The following is a 20,925-nucleotide window of genomic DNA, read 5'->3' on the forward strand; positions in this document are numbered from 1 at the left end:
TGGGCTGTTCCTGGGGAAAAACACTCTAACCTGCCTCTATTCCAACATTGGCCGGTGGTGGTAACGCCACCTACAGGCAAACAATGGGAAAACCCTCCAAGCGCAGCCATAGCCGGAACAGAGGCTGATTTAGTCTTAATCATCAGAGTCTGAGCTAACGACCAGCTCAGACACCTACTAAATTTAAACTTAGCGCCTGGTTATCAGGAGTGGGGCGCTACATGTATATTCTCCTGAACACTATAGAAAGTGAAGATCAATGTGTGCACAGCTTCTGGGTGGGATGTATAGTGGTGGATTGTAGACCATGATTTACTTTTGGAAGATGCATGGGAAGGAGATTCTTCGAATCGTTTGAAGGGAATTCTATAATATTCGTTGCTTGTAGTTTTTCCTTTCCCTGGATTTACTTGTCGTTGTGCTTCTGCAGGGTACAGAAAAGAGACATGTCAAGATTAAACTGAAGTTTCTGAACATGTATAAACATCACATCAGCTCCCTCAATCAAGCCAAGATAATCCTACATTTTATTACCAGAACAAGAATATAGGGACATTTGTCTAATGCCTCGTACACATGAGCGGGTTTTCTGACGGGAAAACTGCAAGGAGAGCTTTTGGCCGGGAATCCCGGCCGTGTGTATGCTCCCTTGTTGTTTTTCCAACAAGAAAACTGTAAAAAAAGCCGGACAAAAAAGAAAACCAGCTCTCTTTTTTCCCGTCGGGATTCCCGGTGGACTTTTTTGCGCAAGAAAATGGGCGTATTTTGCAGTTGTCCCATCGGAAAAACTCAGATGGAGCATACACACGGCTGAGATTCCGGACCAAAGCTCTCATCTGAGTTTTCTCGACGGGAAAACCTCTCGTGTGTACGAGGGAAAAGTTACCGAGCAGGTTCTCGGTTTCCCCCTCCGGGATTTCCAATGGATCTTTTCCCGTCGAAAAACCTGCACGTGTGTACTAGGCATAAGGGGGTGTTGTCAAAGGTCCCAAAGATCCTCCTATTTCTCCAACCCTGGTGAGCGAAAGCCAGACTCTTCTCATATGACTGGAGGATTGAAGTGCTTGTGCACTATGGGTGGAAGAAGATAAGATCCAAAATTTATGAATACATTTGGATAGACAGACCCTTTAAAATTGTTTTTAGACTGTAAGTTTGGCTATTAAAAATAGAGGTTCATTTATAAACACTGCAGGGAAGAATTTTCTAATATTGCTCCTCCTTGAAAAATATTTAAAGTGGTTGTAAAGGCAGAACATTTTTTTACCTTATTGCATTCCCTGATACATAAGTAGCACGCTCCAGTGCAGTGTTTCTCAATTCCAGACCTTAAGGTGCCCCAACAGGTCATGTTTTCAGGCTTTTTATTATTTTGCATGGGTGATTTGATCTGTTTCACTGCCTTAGTAATTACCACAGCCATTTCATCTGAAGGAAATCCTGAAAAAATGACCTGTTGCTGTGCCTTGAGGACTGGAATTGAGAAACACTGCTCTAGTGTGTGCTACTAGAAGTGAGAGAGTAGGCAAACTATAGCTTTGCCCAGGGATAAACCTGAGTCACTGAATCTGGGTCAAGGTTATTAGAGGTCAGGGCTGGATGACTTATCCTGGCAGCTCTCTGGCGCCTCCCCCTGTTTCTAGAATGTTGGGGAATGTTCCAGAAAATAGTGGGCGGAAGCTAGGAGGGATTGCCTTAAATATTTAGATGCCTTTAGCCAATCCCCAGGTTGGAGGCCTGGCAGGGAGCTAAATAAGCTTAAATAGGCATGATCCATGCCAGTAGGGGAGTCGGGTGAAGATAGAGAAGCTGCTGTGGCAGTCTGTCGGTGAAGTGAAAGTGAAGATCAATGTGTGCACAGCCCCTGGGTGTGCGTTGTTGTGGTGGATCATAGAACATGACTTACCTTTGGACGATGCATGGGAAAGATTTACTTCAGGTGACTTGTTGGGAGCCGTATCAATTGTGTTCCTTGTAATTTTGCCTTGTTCCAGATTGACTTGTGGTTGTGGTCCTGCTATGTAAAGAAAAGAGGCATGTAGGGATTAAACTGTAGTTTCTGAATATTCATAAAGAACATCACACCAGCTTTCTTTCAGGACGAGAACATAGGTGTATTTGTCCAAGAGGGAAATTATCAAAGGTGCCAAAGTCATTCCCATTTATCCAACCCTGGTGAGTGATTTTTAAAGGGGGTATTGCCACTGGCGAAGAGGAGGAAGATTTGATCTCTCTCAGTACCTCAAGGATATAAACAAAAGTAGATTTAAAAGTAGATTTTAATAGAAAATAAAGAATAAAAACATTATGGTAAAAAACATATTTGCAATCATATTTAAATGCAACCAATAGTTACAGCCATATATAATGCTTGAACTTTCGTGGAAAGAATGGTAATAACCTCCTTCTGAAGAAGCAGCTTTTGCTGCAAAACTAGTAGAGGACAACCGCCAAGATGCATCATATTTGATACCCCATTTCAACATTGGGAGTCATTACCATTCTTTCCACGAATGTTCAAGCATTATATACGGCTGTTTACACTAGCACTTTTTCTGTATTCACAGGCGTGCTTGGTATTTAATAGGTTGATTTTAGTGCAACTACACTATTTTAAATTTTATCTGTCACAGTGTTTTGGAACACAATTATTTAGTTGCAGCTTTTATAATTTAATTATCTATTCATTTTTACTACACACCTATTGGGTTCCTATTTGTCAGTTTGTATCAGCGCTTAAAGCGGAGGTTCACCCTAAATTACAACTCTTAATTAAACAACTACCCGTCGACTATTCACAATCCGTTTATTTATTTTTTTAAATCCGAATCTTTACCCTTAGTAATTCAGTAAATTCTGTCTATCAGACAAATCTTTCACCGCTCCAGGTGAGCCTCATATTTCATTAAGGGCTGTTGAACCACCAGGGTGCTGGCGATGCTGATTGTAGCAAATGGACGAAAGAAACTCTGGACGGCCGCACTCCAAAATAACTAAAACAAAGTTGGTCTTTATTTTCAAATGCACATGCATTCACGGCAAGCAACAGGTACAGTATAGGCCGACGCCTTTCACGCTGTACTTCAGCGCTTAGTCTAAGCGCTGAAGTACAGCGTGAAACGCGTCGGCCTATACTGTACCTGTTGCTTGCCGTGAATGCATGTGCATTTGAAAATAAAGACCAACTTTGTTTTAGTTATTTTGGAGTGCGGCCGTCCAGAGTTTCTTTCGTCCATTTGCTAAATTCTGTCTATCAGCGTTTCCCCGCGGGAGTGGGCGTGTATTATCTTTTCCCCGACATGTGCTATGTCTCCTGGGAGTGTAATCCCGCGATATCTCGCGGGTCACGTGACTCGCAAGCGGGTCATGTGACTCGCAAGCGGGTCATGTGATGTGGGCGGCTACGAATTCTCCATTTTAGGTATGGAGTATCCCGGAAGGACATCCTGCTGGGCTTCACAGTGCCCACAATCAAGATGGAAAAGTCCATCTATGCGGGAGAAAACAATTGCTGGCGGCTAGAAGATTGGGACACACGAGTTCCTTATTTACCAAGGTAAGAGCGGTAGAAGGATATAAAAAAAAAAACGAAAACCCGCGGAAGCCCCGCTTTAAGTCACTTTATACTAGCAACAGTTCTTATATTTTTTGCGACTCCTTAGGAATAATGGCTTGGGAAGGAAGGTACTAGAGACATTCTATTGCTCTGCCATTGAGAGTATATTAACGTATTGTATTCTAGTTTGGTATACTAGTTGTACGCAGGCAGATACAAATGCTCTAAGTAGAGTGGTTCGAACAGGGCAGGAAATTGTAGGGTGTGAACTTGTTTCTCTAGAAGAAATATATGAGACTTGTTGCCTTTGTAGATCAGGAAAAATAGTGAGAGACCCGACTCATCCTGGTTGTCATTTCTTTGAATTATTGTCATCTGGGAGACGTTTTAGGGCCCTTTTCACAGGGGGCGGATCAGTAATGATCCGCCTCCGTGTGTCCGCTTTGCTCAGCGGGGATCCTCCGTTAAATCCTCTTTGAGCCGTCGGATGACAGGGCGGTCTCTGCACACTGTGCAGGGACCGCCCTGTCTTTTCTCCGCTCTCCCCTATGGGGGATCGGATGAACACGGACCGTGTGTCTGTGTTCATCCAATCCGATCCGTAGACGGAAGAAAAAATAGGACATTCTTCCGTCTGCAAAATCGGATGTTTGCGGCGGCGGATGATTACGGGTGTCAGCGGATGTTTATCCGCTGACACCCGCAATCACATAGGGACCAATGTATGTCCCTTTTTCATCCGCACGTCTGAAAGGGGCCTTAGGGTGATTAAAACAAGGACAAAGAGATTTAAAGAGAGCTTCTTTCCCAGGGCTGTTAAGGCTATAAATGCAGGAATGAAAGGAAAGGAGGTCACATAGTTTTATGTTATTGTCTTGTTTAGTTTTTTAATATGAGGACACTTTTTATACTTTTATAATATGGGGACACTTTTATATATAAATCCTGTGTGGTAAATGCATGGTTGATAATTGTGATGTATGAATAATGTGTGCAGTAGAAATGTAATTTCATTGTGAATTTGTTTCTACAATGACAATAAATCTTATCTTATCATAGCCCCTGGGTGTAATGTGTAATAGTGGAGTGTAGAACATGACTTACCTTTGGAAGATGAATGGGAAGAGGATACTCCAATTCTCTTTTTGGGGGTCTTGTGAAATAAGTTGCTTGTTAAATTGCCTTGTTCTGGAGTAGTTTGTGGTTGTTGTTCTGCAGGGTACAGAAAAGAGACATATAGGGGTGCATTTACAAAAGGCAAATAGACTGCGCACCTTGCAAAGTACAGTTGCACTCTGCAAGTGTTGATGCTCCAGAACTTAGTAAATGAGTAGAAGCTCTGCTGACTTCCATCATCCAATCACGTACAAGCAAAAACGGAAAATTGTATACTCACCTTTCCGTAATTTTCATTTCCTGACGCATCTTCATGGCAGCACACACTGGGTTGTGACTCCGCCCCCACAACCTGACAGGATTGGTTAGCTATACATTTGAAGGGGAGACACCCGGCATCATTCTCCGTATATATCATCATTGAACAACAGGGTGGGCAGCTTTGTGCTGCCATGAAGATGCGTCAGGAAAGGAAAATTACGGAAAGGTGAGTATACAATTTTCCGTTTTCCTGACGCATTCATGGCAGCACACACTGGGAAATAACTCACCAGTCGGGAGGGTTCAATGCAAATAGTATTTATTCCCTATAGTGCAGAAGAATTGGCCCTGATGATAGATCTGCCAAATTCGGCTGTAGCCAAGAGAGCGGCGTCCACTCTATAAGCTGGGTGGGCAGGCAGGACTTCAAAAGGACTTTTGTTGGTCCCCCGCGGTAATGGCCTTGGTCTTCTGAACCCTCGCAAAGGAAGGGCGAGTAGGTCTCCAATCCCCCCTGAACTCCCTGCCGGGGCGATAGGTTCTGGCTTCCCTGTATCTATCAGGCAGATTACGCCTGAAGGTAGGGCCCTTCTGAGGCTTGGGCCTCCTGTCGGAGGGAATAAGCCCCGACTTTCCCCCAGTGACCTTGGAGATCGCTGAGTCCAATTTCGCGCCAAACAGGTTCGTGCCATGATACAGTATCTTGCACCAGTTTGATTTTGAAGTCGTGTCAGCGACCCAGGGCTTCAGCCATAAGGCTCTGCGGGCCATCACTGAGGCTAACATGGATCTAGCCGAGGAGCGAATGACATCTACTGAAGCCCCTGCCACAAAGTCGCCTGCTAGCCTATATTATGTCCCCCTGGTCAGTACCTTCTAGGAGGGCTTTTTCAGTGTTGGCTGCCCATGTGGAATTGCCCCTTGCGACAGCCGCTGTGGCAATAGCTGGTCTACATGCTCCCCCCGCCGTAGAGTATGCTTTCTTCAGCTCCAAGTCGATCTTATGGTCGAGAACATCTCGGAACGAGACTGCGTCCTCTATTGGCAAAGTGACGTGCCTGGCGAGCCGCATTAGGGACGAATCAACAATGGGAGCGTTAATGAGGGAAGAGACTTTAGACTCCTTTAGAGGGTACAACTTAGCGAGCTTATTGGACAGACCAGGTCGCTTATCCGGTTTTTCCCACTCTTCTTTAATGAGGTCTTCTAACTCTTCAATGAAGGGTTCCCTCCTTAACTCGGGAAAGTACTTCCCAACCTTCAGTGGTTCCGCTACGGGTTCTTCCCAACCTATAGCTTCCTTAACAGAGCGGGAAAAAGGCTCAACCAAGCCAAAGTCAAATCTGGACACCAGCTCACGTTCTTCATGATCGGAATGGGTCTCTGCTGGCTGGGCATACGGACCGGAAGCAGATGAAGTGCCCGGGGTGGGATCATCACAGGCCAGAGGAGCCGCGGTACAGATTGATTCCCGCACTAACTCTCTTATGAGATCTGTAGCCACTCTAGCGTCCGCCTCCTTTTCTCTGGTCGCTTCATTAAAGCGGGTGCGACAAGCTAGCTTTCCTGGCAACGCAGTAGCACTGCACACCCAGCAAGCGTTTGCTGCAGGACGGGTATTGTAATGTTCGCGGTGCAATGAGGGTGACCGTCTGCGGTGAGACCGTCTATGATGGGAGCGGCTGCGGCGTGATCGGCTATGCCTTGATCGATGGTAGCGGGAGGATGATCTTGACCGACTTCTGCGGGACCTCTTGCTTGATGCATGTCTGGATCTCTCCCTGCGCCACGGGCTTGCGTCTTTTGGCCTGATGGGACTGCAAGAAAGGCAGTGTTTAGTGGCCGGCTCTCTTTTTGTCTCTTCACTACTTACCTAATCATATGACGGCCTCCATACCTTGTTTGCTGGTAGTGGTCTGCGAGGGCAGTGGGCTCCATGAGATGCACAGAGACAGCAGCAGATGTGGAAGCTGGAAGGAAGCAGAAAGGTGGTTAAAATAAAGCAGAGTGTAAAAATTAGGGAAGCCTAGAAGGGGAAAGGCATATGGGTACCTGGGACAAAAATCCCTGAAGAATTCGGGCAAAGCAGCAGCCTTAGAAGGAAAAGGAAAAATGTTGTATTTTTTAAATTCGGCGCTGATGACGTATGCGCGCATGTGCAGTAGCGCACCGCGCGTCCCGACGCCATTTTAGATGAGGGCGAGGGAGACTGCCGGCGTCATCACTCTGCTGCGCGCATGCGCAGAATGGCCAGGGGACGCGGCGGAGCGGAGGCTGCAAGGAACCACATTGCCCAGCAAGTCCGCTGGGTCTAAGGTAAACACACGTGGGAGGAAATATGAACGGAGGGACAGTGAAGTAGGGGCATCCAGCCTAAACCAAACAAGGGGAGGAAGGATACTGGGAAAAAAGAGAAGGAGCCACACTGCCTAAGTTAAGCTTATTTAAAGCTTGTAAAAATGCCAGGTATTCCGCCGGGACCAACCCCTGAGACCACCAGAGTGGGGGTTCCCCCCCATAAAGCTCTATTAGAGACTGTACAGGGGGGACTTCCAAACAGGAGAGGCTGAACCTGCTGGGGCGATAGCGGTAGGAGGCAAGCTGTAACGTCCACGTCCTGTCAGGTGAGGATAAAAAAGAGAATGATGCCGGGTGTCTCCCCTTCAAATTTATAGCTAGCCAATCCTGTCAGGTTGTGGGGGCGGAGTCACAACCCAGTGTGTGCTGCCATAAATGCGTCAGGAAAAAAAATTGCACGTGATTTGCTATTCTTTGCAAACTGAGGGGTAGATTCACGTAGAATGGCGTAACTTTGTGCGGGCGTAACGTATCCTATTTACGTTACGCCTCCGCAACTTTTACAGGCAAGTGCTGTATTCTCAAAAAAAAAAGTTGCGGCGGCGTAGCATAAATAGACCGGCGTAAGCCCGCCTAATTCAAATTGTGAAGAGGTGGACGTGTGTTATGTAAATCAAACTTGACCCGACGTGATTGACGTTTTTCCCAAATGGCGCATGCGCCGTCTGTGGAATATCCCAGGGTGCATTGCTCCAAACTACGCCGCAAGGACGTCATTGGTTTCGACGTGAACGTAAATGACGTCCAGCCCCATTCACGGACGACTTACGCAAACGACGTAACTTTTTTAAATTTCGACGCGGGAACGACAGCCATACTTAACATTGGTACGCCGCACTTACGCCACCATATAGCAGGGGTAACTATACGCCGGGAAAAGCCTAACGTAAACGGCGTGACTGTACTGTGTCGGCCGGGCGTACGTTCGTGAATTCGCGTATCTATCTGATTTACATATTTCGACGCGTAAATCAGCGTACACGCCCCTAGCGGCCAGCGTAAATATGCAGTTACGATCCGACGGCGTAAGAGACTTACGCCTGTCGGATCTAAGGGAAATATATGCATAACTGATTCTAAGAATCAGGCGCATAGATACGACGGCGCAACTCAGAGATACGACGGCGTATCTGGAGATACGCCGTCGTATCTCCTCTGAGAATCTGGCCCTTAAGGTTTATCTCATTTGCTAAGCTCTGGAGCAATTGCACTTGCAGAGTACAACTGCACTTTGTAAAGTGCACAGTCTATTTGCCTTTAGTAAATCAACCCCATAGTGTTTAAACTGTAGTTTCTATACATACATGAAGAACATTACATCAACTGTCTATAATGAGCTGAAAAAATCCTTAATTTTACATTTATTTTCAGAATAAGAATAAAAAGTATGCCCAGGAAGGGGCATTGTCAAAGGTGCCAAAGCCCCTTCCCATTTCTCAAACCTTAATGAATATCAAAGTGAACGCTAAAAGTTTGCTTTAAAAAACAAAATGCGACCAGCCAGGGTCTGCTCTGTACCCCTAACTTGCATGAGTGATTTACCTTGGATAGAGGAGAGAGAGGAAAGTATAGTATTTGTTGGTTCCAGGTGATCACAGGTTAAACACTTGGGAACCAAAGTGTGAAAAGTTAACCAGATGGCTTGTGGTTTCTTACCTCCCCTCTAGGGGGCAAACTTCCAGCAGTTACACCAATTGCCCAACCACCCGCTCAACAGACTAGAGGGATATTTTAGCTCGGGATGTCCTTCTTAGTAAATTCCATGTACTGTACTCAGCAGTGTGTGATATTTGTGCTCAACATGTCCCTGGCAAGCTTCTCATTTATCTTACTGTGTACCTAGAAGAGTGCTTAGTCAAGATGAATGAACAGATTTGTGATTTTCAAAGTTAAAATTGTTTGTACTCGAATCTACATTACTGTATATAACTCTGAGCACTATAGAAAGTGAAGATCAATGTGTGTACAGCCCCAGGGTGTGATGTGCAGTGGCAGGGATGGACTGGCCATTGGGACTACCGGGAGATTCCCGGTGGGCCGATGGCTCAGTGGGCCAGTCGGAGGTCTGCTGGCGATCTGCCCGTCGATCGCCGACAGCTGGCGCCTGACGGGTAGATTGAGATTTAGCGAGCATGCAGAGTAGCGCAGGAAGTGTGTGTAATATGTTCTCTCTCCTGTCACGGCACTCACTCGGCTCCCCGGCGGCCCCTCCTCTCTTCTCGTCCATCCCCAATTGCTTGTGACATCATCTGGGATGGACGAGAAGAGAGGAGGGGCCGCCGGGGAGCCGAGTGAGTGCCGTGACAGGAGAGAGAACATATTACACACGCTTCCTGCGCTACTCTGCATGCTGGCTGGTAAACGATGTGCACCATAATGTGCCCTGTGCCCTAATGTGCTATGTGCCCTGATGTGCTATGTGCCCTGTGCCCTGATGTGCCCTGTGCCCTGATGTGCCCTGTGCCCTGATGTGCCCTGATGTGCCCCATGTCCTGATGTGCCCCATGTTCTGATGTGCCCCCGTGTCCTGATGTGCCCTGTGCCCTGATGTGGTATGTTCCCTGATGTGCTATGTGCACTGATGTGCCCTGTGCTCCGATGTGCTGTGCTTCAATGTGGTGTGCCTCAATGTGGTGTGCTCTGATGTGCTGTGATGGGCCCTGATGCGATGTGCCCCGTGCCCTGTACCCTGATGTGCTGTGCCCTGATGTGCTGGGCTCTGTACCGTGCCCTGATGTGCACTGTACCCTGATGTGCTGTGCCCTGATGTGCTGGGCTCTGTACCGTGCCCTGATGTGCACTGTACCCTGATGTGCTGTGCCCTGATGTGCTGGGCTCTGTACCGTGCCCTGATGTGCACTGTACCCTGATGTGTGTGCCCTGGGCCGGTCTGGATGAAGTCCAGGGCCACATTTTTGTCCCAGTCCAGCCCTGTGCAGTGGTGGAATGCAGAACATGACCTACCTTTGGAAGATGCTTGGGAAGGATCTACTCCCAATTGCTTGTTGGTTGTCTTATGAAATATGTTCCCTTTAGTGTCGCCTTGTTCTGGATGGATCTGTGGTTGTGGTTCTGCAGGGTACAGAAAAGAGACATCTAGTGATTAAACTGTAGTTTCTGTGTATGCATAAAGAACATCACATACGATATACAGTGGTGGAGTGTAGAACACAACTTACTTGTGGAAGATCCATGGGAAGCAGCTCCAGCAAATTGCTTTTTGAGAGCTGTATGAAATAAGTTGCTTGTAATGTTGTCTTGTTCTGGATTGACTTGTGGTTGTGGTTCTGCAGTGTAAATAAAATATTTAGTGATTAAACTGTACTAGAGGGGCCAAGGTGAACATTGCCTAAGGTGCCAAAGCCATTCCCATTTCTCTAATGCCCCATACACACAAGCGGAACTTCCGCCAGCAAAAGTCCGATGTGAGCTTTTGGTCGGAGAATCCGACCGTGTGTATGCTTCATCAGACTTTTTCTGTCGGAATTTCCGCCAGCAAAAGATTGAGAGCAGGTTCTCTGTTTTTCAGACGAAAAAAGTTCCTATCGCAAATTCCGAAAAAAAAAACACGCATGCACGGAAACAATTCGACGCATGCTCAGAAGCATTGAACTTAATTTTCTCGGCTAGCCATAGTGTTGTACGTCACCGCGTTCTTGACGCTCGAAAGTTCAGAGAACTTTTGTGTGACCGTGTGTATGCAAGCCAAGCTTGAGCTGAATTCCGTCGGAAAAACCATCCAACTTTTTTCTGATGGAAATTCTGCTCGTGTGTACAGGGCATAACTCTGTGTTAAGTCAGATGGTAAGCCATAGTTAAACTAAAGCTGGTGGCCGGAAATGCTTGTGACTGCCATTTTAGGCTATACAAGCTAAGCTGTCCTGGCTCCAACAATTTCTCACAAGATAAGCCCTTTTATTATAAGATAAGACCACTTTTGGTGCATATAAACTATGAGGGGGACTCAAATCCTTTGGCATGAAGAGGTTAAAGTTCAGGACTCTCAATGTGGCTGGGTGAACTGGCAGAAGTTACTTTCACAGCAGGCTCCCCAATTCCCATCTATGCATTATCCAGATGGTTCTGTATAGTTCCCTTCCTCTCCTCTTGTGCTGCAGATGTCTCTGGCAGGGTGCTCCTTGTGCATAGCGTGTCTATCTCAAATTATTTCTTGTGATTAGGATGTTGGAGAAAGAGGCAACGCTGTATCCTGGCCTAGGCCGACAAGGCCCAGGCCTAGGGCAGCACATTACAGGGGGGCAGCATGGAAAGAGCCCCAGTCGGCTTGCGCTACACTGTTAGTGTAGCGCCAGTCTTATGGGCGAACTGGGCTGAGAGGCAAATTAGTCTAACTCCCCCATAAAGCTGCTGTATTGCTTCCGGTATGCGGGTGGCCGGCACTTCTAATTTTGACTGTCCTATCATCCTGGACCACAAACTTTCCTCACTGCACTATATGTTTTCTGCTGCACCATTGGCATGGTTAACTATGCAAATTAAGGGAATCCATTGCCCCCCCCCCCCAGGCCCTCAGAACTAGTGTCCCCACTTGAAAATTTCAGGCCGGATCTTAAACAGCCAGGGGTGTGGCCTTGACAGGAAGGGGTGGGTTATATTTAAGATAGGGGGTGCACGAGCTTAGTCAGGCCTATGGCAGCACAAAACCTAAATACACTGCTGGGAAGAGGGCTCTGTGTACGCAACATATCCATGGCAATGTATGTGGGAATGGAAGGGGGGGCTCAAAAAAGTAACAGAAAGAGAAGCTTAGCTAACAGACATTAACTGATATCCTCCCCCCTATTTGGAGGCACCTGCCATGCCGGTCCCTGGCCCACCAATGGGTGTGTGGAGCTCAGGAAACATGTCAGAGGCATGCAGGGCAAAGGGGACCTGCAGTTACTGGGGTGTGTGAAAGTGATCCCGAGGCTAAGCAGACCATCAGCTTGTCAGATTTGTACACACTCCAATGTGTTTAAAACCCCCAAAGCCACCAATGTAAAATCTACTTTGCTGGTAGTAAAATGGTTAAAGCACATGTACAGCCCAAACTTTTTCGTTTTGGAGAGAGTAGCGATTAATTAAAACCATGTCAGCTTTGTTTAGCTGTCTGAGTCCAGTTGCAGAGATTTACCCTCACTTCCTCTCCAAAATCTCTCCAAATTTACCAGTTGCACCAATAACACACCGTGCAAACAAGATATTATTAAACCATACAGGATACTCAAAACCTGGCTCAAGTGAAAAACGTTGTACCTCCTAAGCCCTGACTTAAAATAGGGTCCTATATAAGCGATATATGTACACACAGTGGGCTATCATTCAAAAGCCCTCCAACTGGCCAGTGGTTTGCATGTCAGGGCCATCGCTGGAGCCAAGATTACATTTAAACACTCTAAACAGAGTTTTTCAACGGAGGAGGTCATAGGAGGCTGTCACCTCTGGTGGTTCGAAAGAAATGAGACTGAAGCAGGGTCCATCTCAAAAAAATAGATTACAATAATGAATGGGTATCTGGTGTGTAAATGAAATTCTCAAATCAATATGTAGCGCCCTGCTCCCAGTGACTGCTGCGCTGTTCTGGGTTTAGGGGGTGTCTGAGCCAATGGTGGGCTCAGACTTTGTTGAATTCCATTGAAATTAGCCTCTGTTCTGGCTGTGTTTGTGCTTGATGGGATTTTCCCCTGTTGCCTGTAGGTGGCGTTACCACTTCAGGCCCATGTTTGAACACGAGCGAACCATGGTGTGTTGGGTGTCCCTTTCTCGGCAGCAGCCCAGTGGGAGTGGTGCCCCGCTGTGCGTGCATGGAGGGGATACTTAAGGGACGGGAGACGTTTTTTGGGTCCTTCGCCTCGTGGCACTCCTGGCGCCAGGCACGTGTGTGTGATCTCGACCTCTGGACCATGTTGGCCTGAGGTCGCATCTTTATGGAGTAGGCCCAGTTATGGTGGCTGGGGGCCTACGATTCAAAAGGGGATCCCAAGCTGTCCATCCAAGTGGGGGAAGCTGCTTAACGAAGGAAACCGGGGGAGGACCTGCCCTGGAGGAGACCAAGCAACGCAAGCTAATGTCTCGGGATAGGCCTGGTGACCTCGTTATAAAGGGACCCACTACTCTATTTGTCTTATAGTCCGCCGGATCGGCTTAAAGGCTCTTTACTGTAAGGCTGGAAGTTCGGGACTAAAATCCTGTGGCAGAGGATCTCTGACTATTCATCTTTTGATCTCAGACGGTCTGTGGCAGAGACTGTTCTCATACTGGTCCGTGCATCATCCCGGCTGCTAGGCCATGTGAGTGGGGTCTATCTATACCCACTCAAGAGATAGAGTGGTGAATACTGGAACTTTAGACATTTTTTGTGTGCTCTGCACTGCGTACCTGAACCTTCCCCTTTCCCCCTTCTCTCCTTCTACCTTCTACTTTCATCACAAGTTTTATGCAGAAAAAAAATAAAACCTAACAGTTGAAGGTTTTACATCTTGTGTGGACATTGCAATTTCTATAGACTTTCTTCCCTTGACGACGAACTTGGAGATAATGTGCAAAACCCAAATCTAAACCAGCAGCTCCTACGGGGTTAGTGCTACAAATATAATATTATACAATATCAACCTTTTTTCTAAGTACCTTGTTTGGGTGGTCGATGTACGGGTCTGTGTCCTTCATCTTTACGTGAAGTTGTTTCTTTGTGATTTGGGACTTCTTTCATAGCATCTTCTTCTCCTTTAATTTTGTGATTTGGGACTCCTATCGCAACATCTTCTGTTTCTATTTTAATTTTGTGATTTGGGACTCCTATCACAACATCATCTTCTTTTTCCACTTGAATTTTGTGATTTGGGGCTCTTATTAGAGCATCTTCTTCTTTTTCTCTTTTAATATTTTGACTTGAGATTCCTATCACGGCATCTTCTACTTGTTCCCTTTTAATTTTTTTTGCTGGGGGTTCAGGGCATTGTATAGCAACATGGGCTGGTACGAAAGTTTTGCCATGAAGATTGGATTCTTGTTTCCCACTTTGCTCATCTTCTATGCTTTTTGATTTAAAAGCTTGAAAAAAAAAATGCACAATGACATTTGGAACGGGAAGTTACTTCTCGGCAATACCCAACTTTAAAAATATCAGACAAACTTGCTATACAGTATGGCAGGGTCCTGATAGTGAAGGAGTTGCTCAGCCCTGGAGGAAGCCATGATATACCATGGCCCACATGGGGAATATTGATTGGCTTTAGCAGACCCTTTCTTAGAGGCAGTTCACCCTACCCGACTTCAGAAAAGGTTCCTGTACTACTTCAAGGCGACTTCTAGGCAACTTGTACCCATAGGTTTCAATAGAAGTTGCCTCCAAAGTCGGATCACTGTCTTAACTGAAGCAACTTTACAGGAAGAGAAAATAGTTTTCTCGGGCAGACCCCTCCCTACCACAGAGCTGATTAGTGTTTGATTGGCCACTGGCAAAGTCGCCTGTCCTGGAGGCAACTTGAAGTTGCCTCCAAGTTGCCTTGTAAAGTCGCGCTGGAAGTCGTGTTGCCCGAGTGTGAACCGGCTCTTACCAGACTTTTGAGTATACATTTTTATTTAGCATCTTTACTCTTTTCACTTTCTATTGTCCTCACCACTTTTTTTTGCTCTCAACAATTTAGTTATATGAATACTTAGCCTTAAATGTATATAAATGAAAAACGTATTTTGGGGGATTTGGACAGGATTGGGAAGGATTAGTTTCCTGGTGCACAACATGCAGCTAACAGCCACATGCACCTCCCCTCTGCTCAGCACATGGCCATCTGTGCTCCAGAACTTAGTTGTTTACAGTGATACTGAATCTACTGTCAGCAGGGCCAAGACAAGGAGTGGGCAGAAGGGGAGGCTGCTCTGGGCGCAGCGAGTATCGTAGGGATGGAGGTGCTGCCGGTTTCTCTACTATAAGGGGCTGACAGGGATAGTGACAGAACTACTTCTGCCACTACTTCTGTCAGCCCACCACTGGTAGCAGCAAGGAGAAAAGAAGAGAGCCGGGAGGAGGTATAGGCTTTTCTTTCTCTCCCCCTCCTCCTCAAAAGCCTGCACATAATGAAGGGGTGCACAATTTGTCATCTTTACCCTGGGCACTGGATGATCCTACCTGGCACTGACTGTCAGCATTCCTGTAAAAGTATAAAGTCAATGGGTTGTTAGTTTAGGAAAGCTGACAGATCAGGATTTGCCTATATATGGGTAAACCCTGCAAGAAAACACTTTGCAGGCCAATGACTAGTTTACACAATGCAAAAATTGGACAAAATATACTGCTTTCGGAGCGGTTGTCCAATAATCTGACCATTAGCACACAACTTTCGAGAGCCGATCACAACAGTCCATGGCAAAATATCTAAAACGACAAGCAGGGGATTTTTTTTTGTACGATAACAGAACAAACGATTCTCATGTAATTAGTAGAATACTTGTGAATAAAAAATCATGTGACCAAGACCACACATTCTCGGAAATTAAAAAAATACATTACAGTATTTTACAATGGTAATCAATGAAATACATTGGTTGTCAGCAGAAAAGTCCCTCAGTGGGACAAGGGACCACTGACATTGGTAAATATTTGGAAGAAGAATGTACTTTACTGTAGTCACTACAGTGTAGTGATTACATTTTTGGTAGTCAAGGAACCCCTACCTACCTAAATAAGAGTCTGTATTATATGCTTAAAGAGGAGGTCCACCCAATTTTTTTTTAAAAGCCAGCAGCTGCTCACTGTCAAAAAAGTGGACACTTACCTGTCCAGCGTGCCCGCGATGTCGGCAGACGAGGTCGAGCAACCGCTCGGTCCTCGGATGCTTCTGCCGCCATTCTTGTGAGGGAATCAGGATGTGAAGCCTTGCTGCTTCACTGCCCGGTTCCCTAAAGTGCAAGCGCAAGTAGCGTGGCGGGCCGTCACTGGTCCCCACTCTCTCCTGGGACCTGTGTGTTTCCCAGGAGACAGTGGGGGTGGGGGGGGGACGGGAGTGGCGTGACTCCCACAGGAGTCTATGCCTGGAAGTGGGTGCAAATACCTGTCTTAGATCTGCACCCCTCTCCCCCTGAATGGTGCCAAATGTAACACCGGAGGTGGGGAGGATTCCGAAAAGCGGAAGTTCCATTTTGGGTGAAACCCCGCTTTAAGCTGGCTGAAGGCAAACAGACGTTTTTCAATAGTAATGATCAGGGAGACAATTGTCCATCTCAAATGCCTGGGTATCCTCCACTGTGTATTTTGAGGTGACAAAGGGTTCTGTACTTCCTTCCATAGGTGTGTGCAGCCTATAGCATTAGTGTGTGCGCCCCAAATGTATTAAAACATAGCTGGTGTCAGTAGGGCAAAGGTTAATGTCAGTGGGGCAGTAGACGGTGTCAGTCGTTTTTCTTTTTTATTATTATTTAAAAAATAAAAATTACAACTTTTTTTAGAAGCCCCGTTTGGGAGCTTTGGGAAAATATCAGTGTAGCGCCCTGCTCCCAAATGACTGGGCGCTATGTTAAATTTCATGGGTGTCTGAGCCGATAACATGGCTCAGACTGTGTTGATTTATACTATATTAGCCTCTGTCCTGGCAGTGGCTGTGCCTGATAGAATTTCCCCACTGTTACCTGTAGGTGGCGATACCCCTACAGGCCAGTGTTGGAACCCGGCAAGCCATAGATCATTGAGTATCTTTCCTCGGGAACAGCCCAGTGGGAGTGGTGCCCCGCTGTGCATGCCAGGAAGGGATACTTAAGGGGCGGGAGACGTTTTTTGGGTCAGACGCCATATTTTGGGGTCCTTCGCCTCGTGGCCCTTCTGGCGCGAGGTATGTGTTGCGTGGTTTCCAGTCTCGGGACCATGTTGGCCTGAGGCTGCATCTCTATCATTAGGCCCAGTTATGCTGACTGGGTCCTACGAATCAAGAGGGATCTCAAGCTGTCCATCTAAGCGGAGGAAGCTATACTTGATAAAGGAAACAAGGGGAGGACCTGCCCTGGAGGAGGCCAAGGCTTATGTCTCTGGATAGGGCTGGTGACCTTATTAAGGAGGGATCCACAACTTAAGTTGTCCTACAGTTCGCCGGGTCGGCATAAAGGCTCTTTAACTGTACGGCTGGAAGTTCGGGTATTACATCCTGTGGCAGAGGATTCCGGACTGTTCAATTTGTTCCCAATCAGTCTGTGGCAGAGACTGTTATCGAACTAGTTTGTGCATCATCCCGGCTGCTAGGCCAGGTGAGAGGGGTCTATACGGGTGAGAAATACCCACTCAAGAGGGAGTGGTGAATGACTTTGGTGTATAGAGGTTTTTCCCCAGTGATCTGTACCTAGGGTGACCACATTTCCAAACTACCATTCAGGGACACCCTCCCTTCCCAAAAATCAGCTTGTGCTGTAACGAATCACAGCACAGTGATTGGACACAAGAGGCGGGATTTATGATTTCTACAATCACAAGCAGGGGGCGGGGATTGTGCTCCTCCAGGCATTCCAGGCCAGGGCATGTATTGTCAGTGAGTAAAGCGGTGATGTGGCGGCCTTTTATGGGCGCATCAGATTGGCCGGGGGGGGGGGGCTGTGTCGGTTTCCTTCCGGCACACTGTACTGTCCTGGAATGAATGTGCCCGGGACAGACTTGCAAAATGCGGAACTGTCCCGGGCAATCCGGGACACGTGGTCACCCTATCTGTACCGTGTATCTGAACCTTCCCTTCCCCCCTTCATCCTTCTACCTTCTTCACAAGTTTTGAGCAAAATAATAAAACCTGACAGCTAGAGGTTTTACATCATTGGAGTTCTTTCAGACTTCCTTCCCCTAGACGACAAATGTTGAGGTAACGTGCAGGACCCAAATCTAAATCAGCAGCTCCTACAGGGGTAGTGCTACATCAGCAAGGGGAATCTGTGCCACACGGGGTGATTAGGGTGTGCCCAGGCACACTCAGCACACCCCTTGCACACGCCTATGCTTCCTGCCTTATCATTAATAAGAGGAAGGAAGCATTAGCCTCACAGAATAGGTTTCAAGCTGGAAGACTGAAAATACTGATTGAGATAAGGGGTGATTCCAACTCTAGGAAAGCTCTTATTGTTCCTATACCAGCACAGATGTCTCCATCTTTGCCCAAGGGTTTCACCTGGCTGTAAAATCAGGGACGGGATGGAGACATTCGTGTCCACACTTATAAAGAATATATTGTATGATATTATAGTATACCCACCACCATTCCTGAGATCTCTGTCTATCAACATCCTTATCTGATTCTCACTGATTTCTATAAGAACATTTTTGATGGTTGCTGGTCCATGTCTTTCAGTGTGACATCTGAAGATAAATTCAACAATTTCCTCTATGGATTTGTCTTTAAGATCTTCCATCTTAATGGGTCCAGCTCCAGGGGGAGGCTTCATCTGGCAAAGAGCCTTCTTAAACTTTATTAAACGCGTCTCATCCATTTTTGCAAGGTGATTTGATATCATTAGTTCCTTTGTCATGTTTGGGTTAAGTTTTGAGATCTGCCATTAACAAAAATAATAAGAAATGAATAAGCCATTTTTCTGTGCTGAGACATAAATGATATCTTTCTTATTTGGTATGTATCAACATGACATCACAGCACATCTCTTATTTGTGTTAGATGTAAATCTCAATATCTATTCTTATTCCTTTGCAGAGACCCTGTCCTATTCATTTGAGTCCCTAATTCAAATTGAATGTTTAGGGTGCTAGGATGTATACGGCCTGAGCTATTATCCATTTTCCGGGCTCTGCAGATCTACCCTAAGGTTGGTGATGTGGTGGGTTGATTGCTTTGGCCTGTTGCTGGTAGAAGGCTCCAGAATATACTGTGGAAGGGTTGACCTTTGTAGTTATGTATATTTACCTGACCCAGACAACAGTGGCTGTGCGTCCATAGAGGGCGCAGGAGCGCCGCCCCCTCTCGCTCCTGCACCGCCACTGAAATACAATACATGGATTCATGCATTGCATAAATTCATGTATTGTCACTGCCGCCCACTATTCAGGTGGCCGGCCCCCTGGTGAGTGCCGGCCATCTGAATAACGGCAGCTGGTTTGCTTTGGAAGTGCCTATCAGAGCCAGCCAGCCCTCAGGCTGTAATCTTTTTTATTTTTTAATTCAGAAAAGTGAATTTTTTCCAAAAAAAGTGCGCTTGTAAGACTGCTGCGCAAATACGGTGTGACAAAAAGTATTGCAATGACCGCCATTTTATTCTCTACGGTGTTAGAAAAAAAATATATATATAATGTTTGGGGGTTCTAAGTAATATTCAAGCAAAAAAAAAACATTTTAAACTGTGTCTGAAAAACAGGCAAGGTCCTTAAGTGGTTAATTATTGGAAGATTTCCCTTCACCTCTTCTTTTGAAGACAACTCAAAAACTTTAGTCTTGCCTACAATTCGCACCAAGACAATAGGAGAGGGTGAATTTCCAGCAGGAACACAAACAGCACTAAAAACTTCAGTCCTTCTACGCTAAGGTGACCAGATTTTTAATATGAAATCCGGGGACATATTTTTTCTTTACTAGTAATGGCAGCAATCAGCGACTCTCTGCCCGTCGCCGCCCGCCTTACAGCCTCTCAAATCTTACTCTTCGGGCCCCGGCTACTACTGGATGGGGAGCGGAGGAAGATCACTCCGTCAGGGAAGGCAAGGAGATAGGCAGGTGGCTGGTCAGGATTTGAGCCAAGGCAGAAGAACATGCGAGCGGAGCTGAATGGGCATGTGCCCGAAACTGAAGAAAAATGCAACCCCCCTATGCTAGTAGGCACGGCGGAGTGGGGGGGGGGTGTAATTCTAATTTTTTAATTTTAATTCTGCACTGACTGTCTTTGAAATTGCCCCTGCCCCCTATTAAATCCAATCTAGGGACAAAACCAGGGACAGACTTGGTCAATCAGGGGACTGTCCCCTGAAACTGGGGATGTCTGGTCACCCTATTCTACGCTCCATCCAAAACAACAACAGTTTTGGCTAATTACACTTTAAATATACTTTAAATTATAGCTGTAAAAGCAAAGTGTGTAGTACTCACGTTCCTCTGAGAGTTATCACGGCTTCTGTACTGCTGGTTTCACTTCCCCTTAGTTATAAACACTCTTTTAATTATTCCGTAACTAGTTTCGATTTCCTACTCCACCAACAGGAAATCAAAAACTGTATTGAAATGCAGCCAGAAGGAACACACGAGTCTCGGAAGTGTTCTAACATGTATTTGGTAACGTGAGTTCTTGGCTTCCATATTACTGTGTTAGCACGGGTAATAACATTAAAGCCGAGTTCAAATCGTTTGTTTGTTTAAAGTAAGCAAGTACAAAAAGTGGCTCTGCTGACTTTTAACCACTTCAGCCCCGGAGGATTTGGCTGCTCAATGACCAGAGCACTTTTTACAATTTGTAAACTGGTAATTGCGTGGTCATGCAATGTTGTACCCAAACAAAATTTGCGTCCTGTTTTTCCGACAATAAGAGCTATCTTTTGATGGTATTTGATCGTCTCTGCGATTTGAATTTTTTGTGATATAAAACGGAAAAAGCCTGAAAATTTGGAAAAATAATTATATTTTCTACTATTTGTTATAAAAAAAATCCAATAAACGAAATTTTAGTCAATA

The 20,925-nt window shown here is 46.1% G+C and overlaps 1 protein-coding gene across 10 annotated transcripts in view; it reads right to left on the reverse strand.

The window, feature by feature from the left end:
* The window catches only part of LOC120943017 (AF4/FMR2 family member 1-like), a 38,977-nt gene extending 18,383 nt beyond the window's left edge, over window positions 1-20,594 (reverse strand). For 2 of the 10 annotated variants that reach the window (XM_040356057.1, XM_040356058.1), the window contains exons 1-10: window positions 20,347-20,586; window positions 18,511-18,805; window positions 13,919-14,341; window positions 10,471-10,578; window positions 10,256-10,363; window positions 6,831-6,903; window positions 5,807-6,750; window positions 4,661-4,768; window positions 1,907-2,017; window positions 317-424 (exon numbers count right to left, since the gene is read on the reverse strand). In XM_040356057.1, the coding sequence (XP_040211991.1) occupies window positions 317-424; window positions 1,907-2,017; window positions 4,661-4,768; window positions 5,807-6,750; window positions 6,831-6,903; window positions 10,256-10,363; window positions 10,471-10,578; window positions 13,919-14,341; window positions 18,511-18,784 (2,257 nt within the window). In that variant the 5' untranslated portion in view covers window positions 18,785-18,805; window positions 20,347-20,586. Of the gene's footprint in view, window positions 1-316; window positions 425-1,906; window positions 2,018-4,660; window positions 4,769-5,806; window positions 6,751-6,830; window positions 6,904-10,255; window positions 10,364-10,470; window positions 10,579-13,918; window positions 14,342-18,510; window positions 18,806-20,346 lie in introns of all 10 variants that reach the window. The other 8 variants (XM_040356063.1, XM_040356059.1, XM_040356061.1 and 5 more) reach the window with 8 other exon arrangements.
* Window positions 20,595-20,925: the final 331 nt, after the last annotated feature.

The sequence above is a fragment of the Rana temporaria genome, chromosome 6 (genome assembly GCF_905171775.1).
Source record: "Rana temporaria chromosome 6, aRanTem1.1, whole genome shotgun sequence".
NCBI classification, from domain to species: Eukaryota; Metazoa; Chordata; class Amphibia; order Anura; family Ranidae; genus Rana; species Rana temporaria.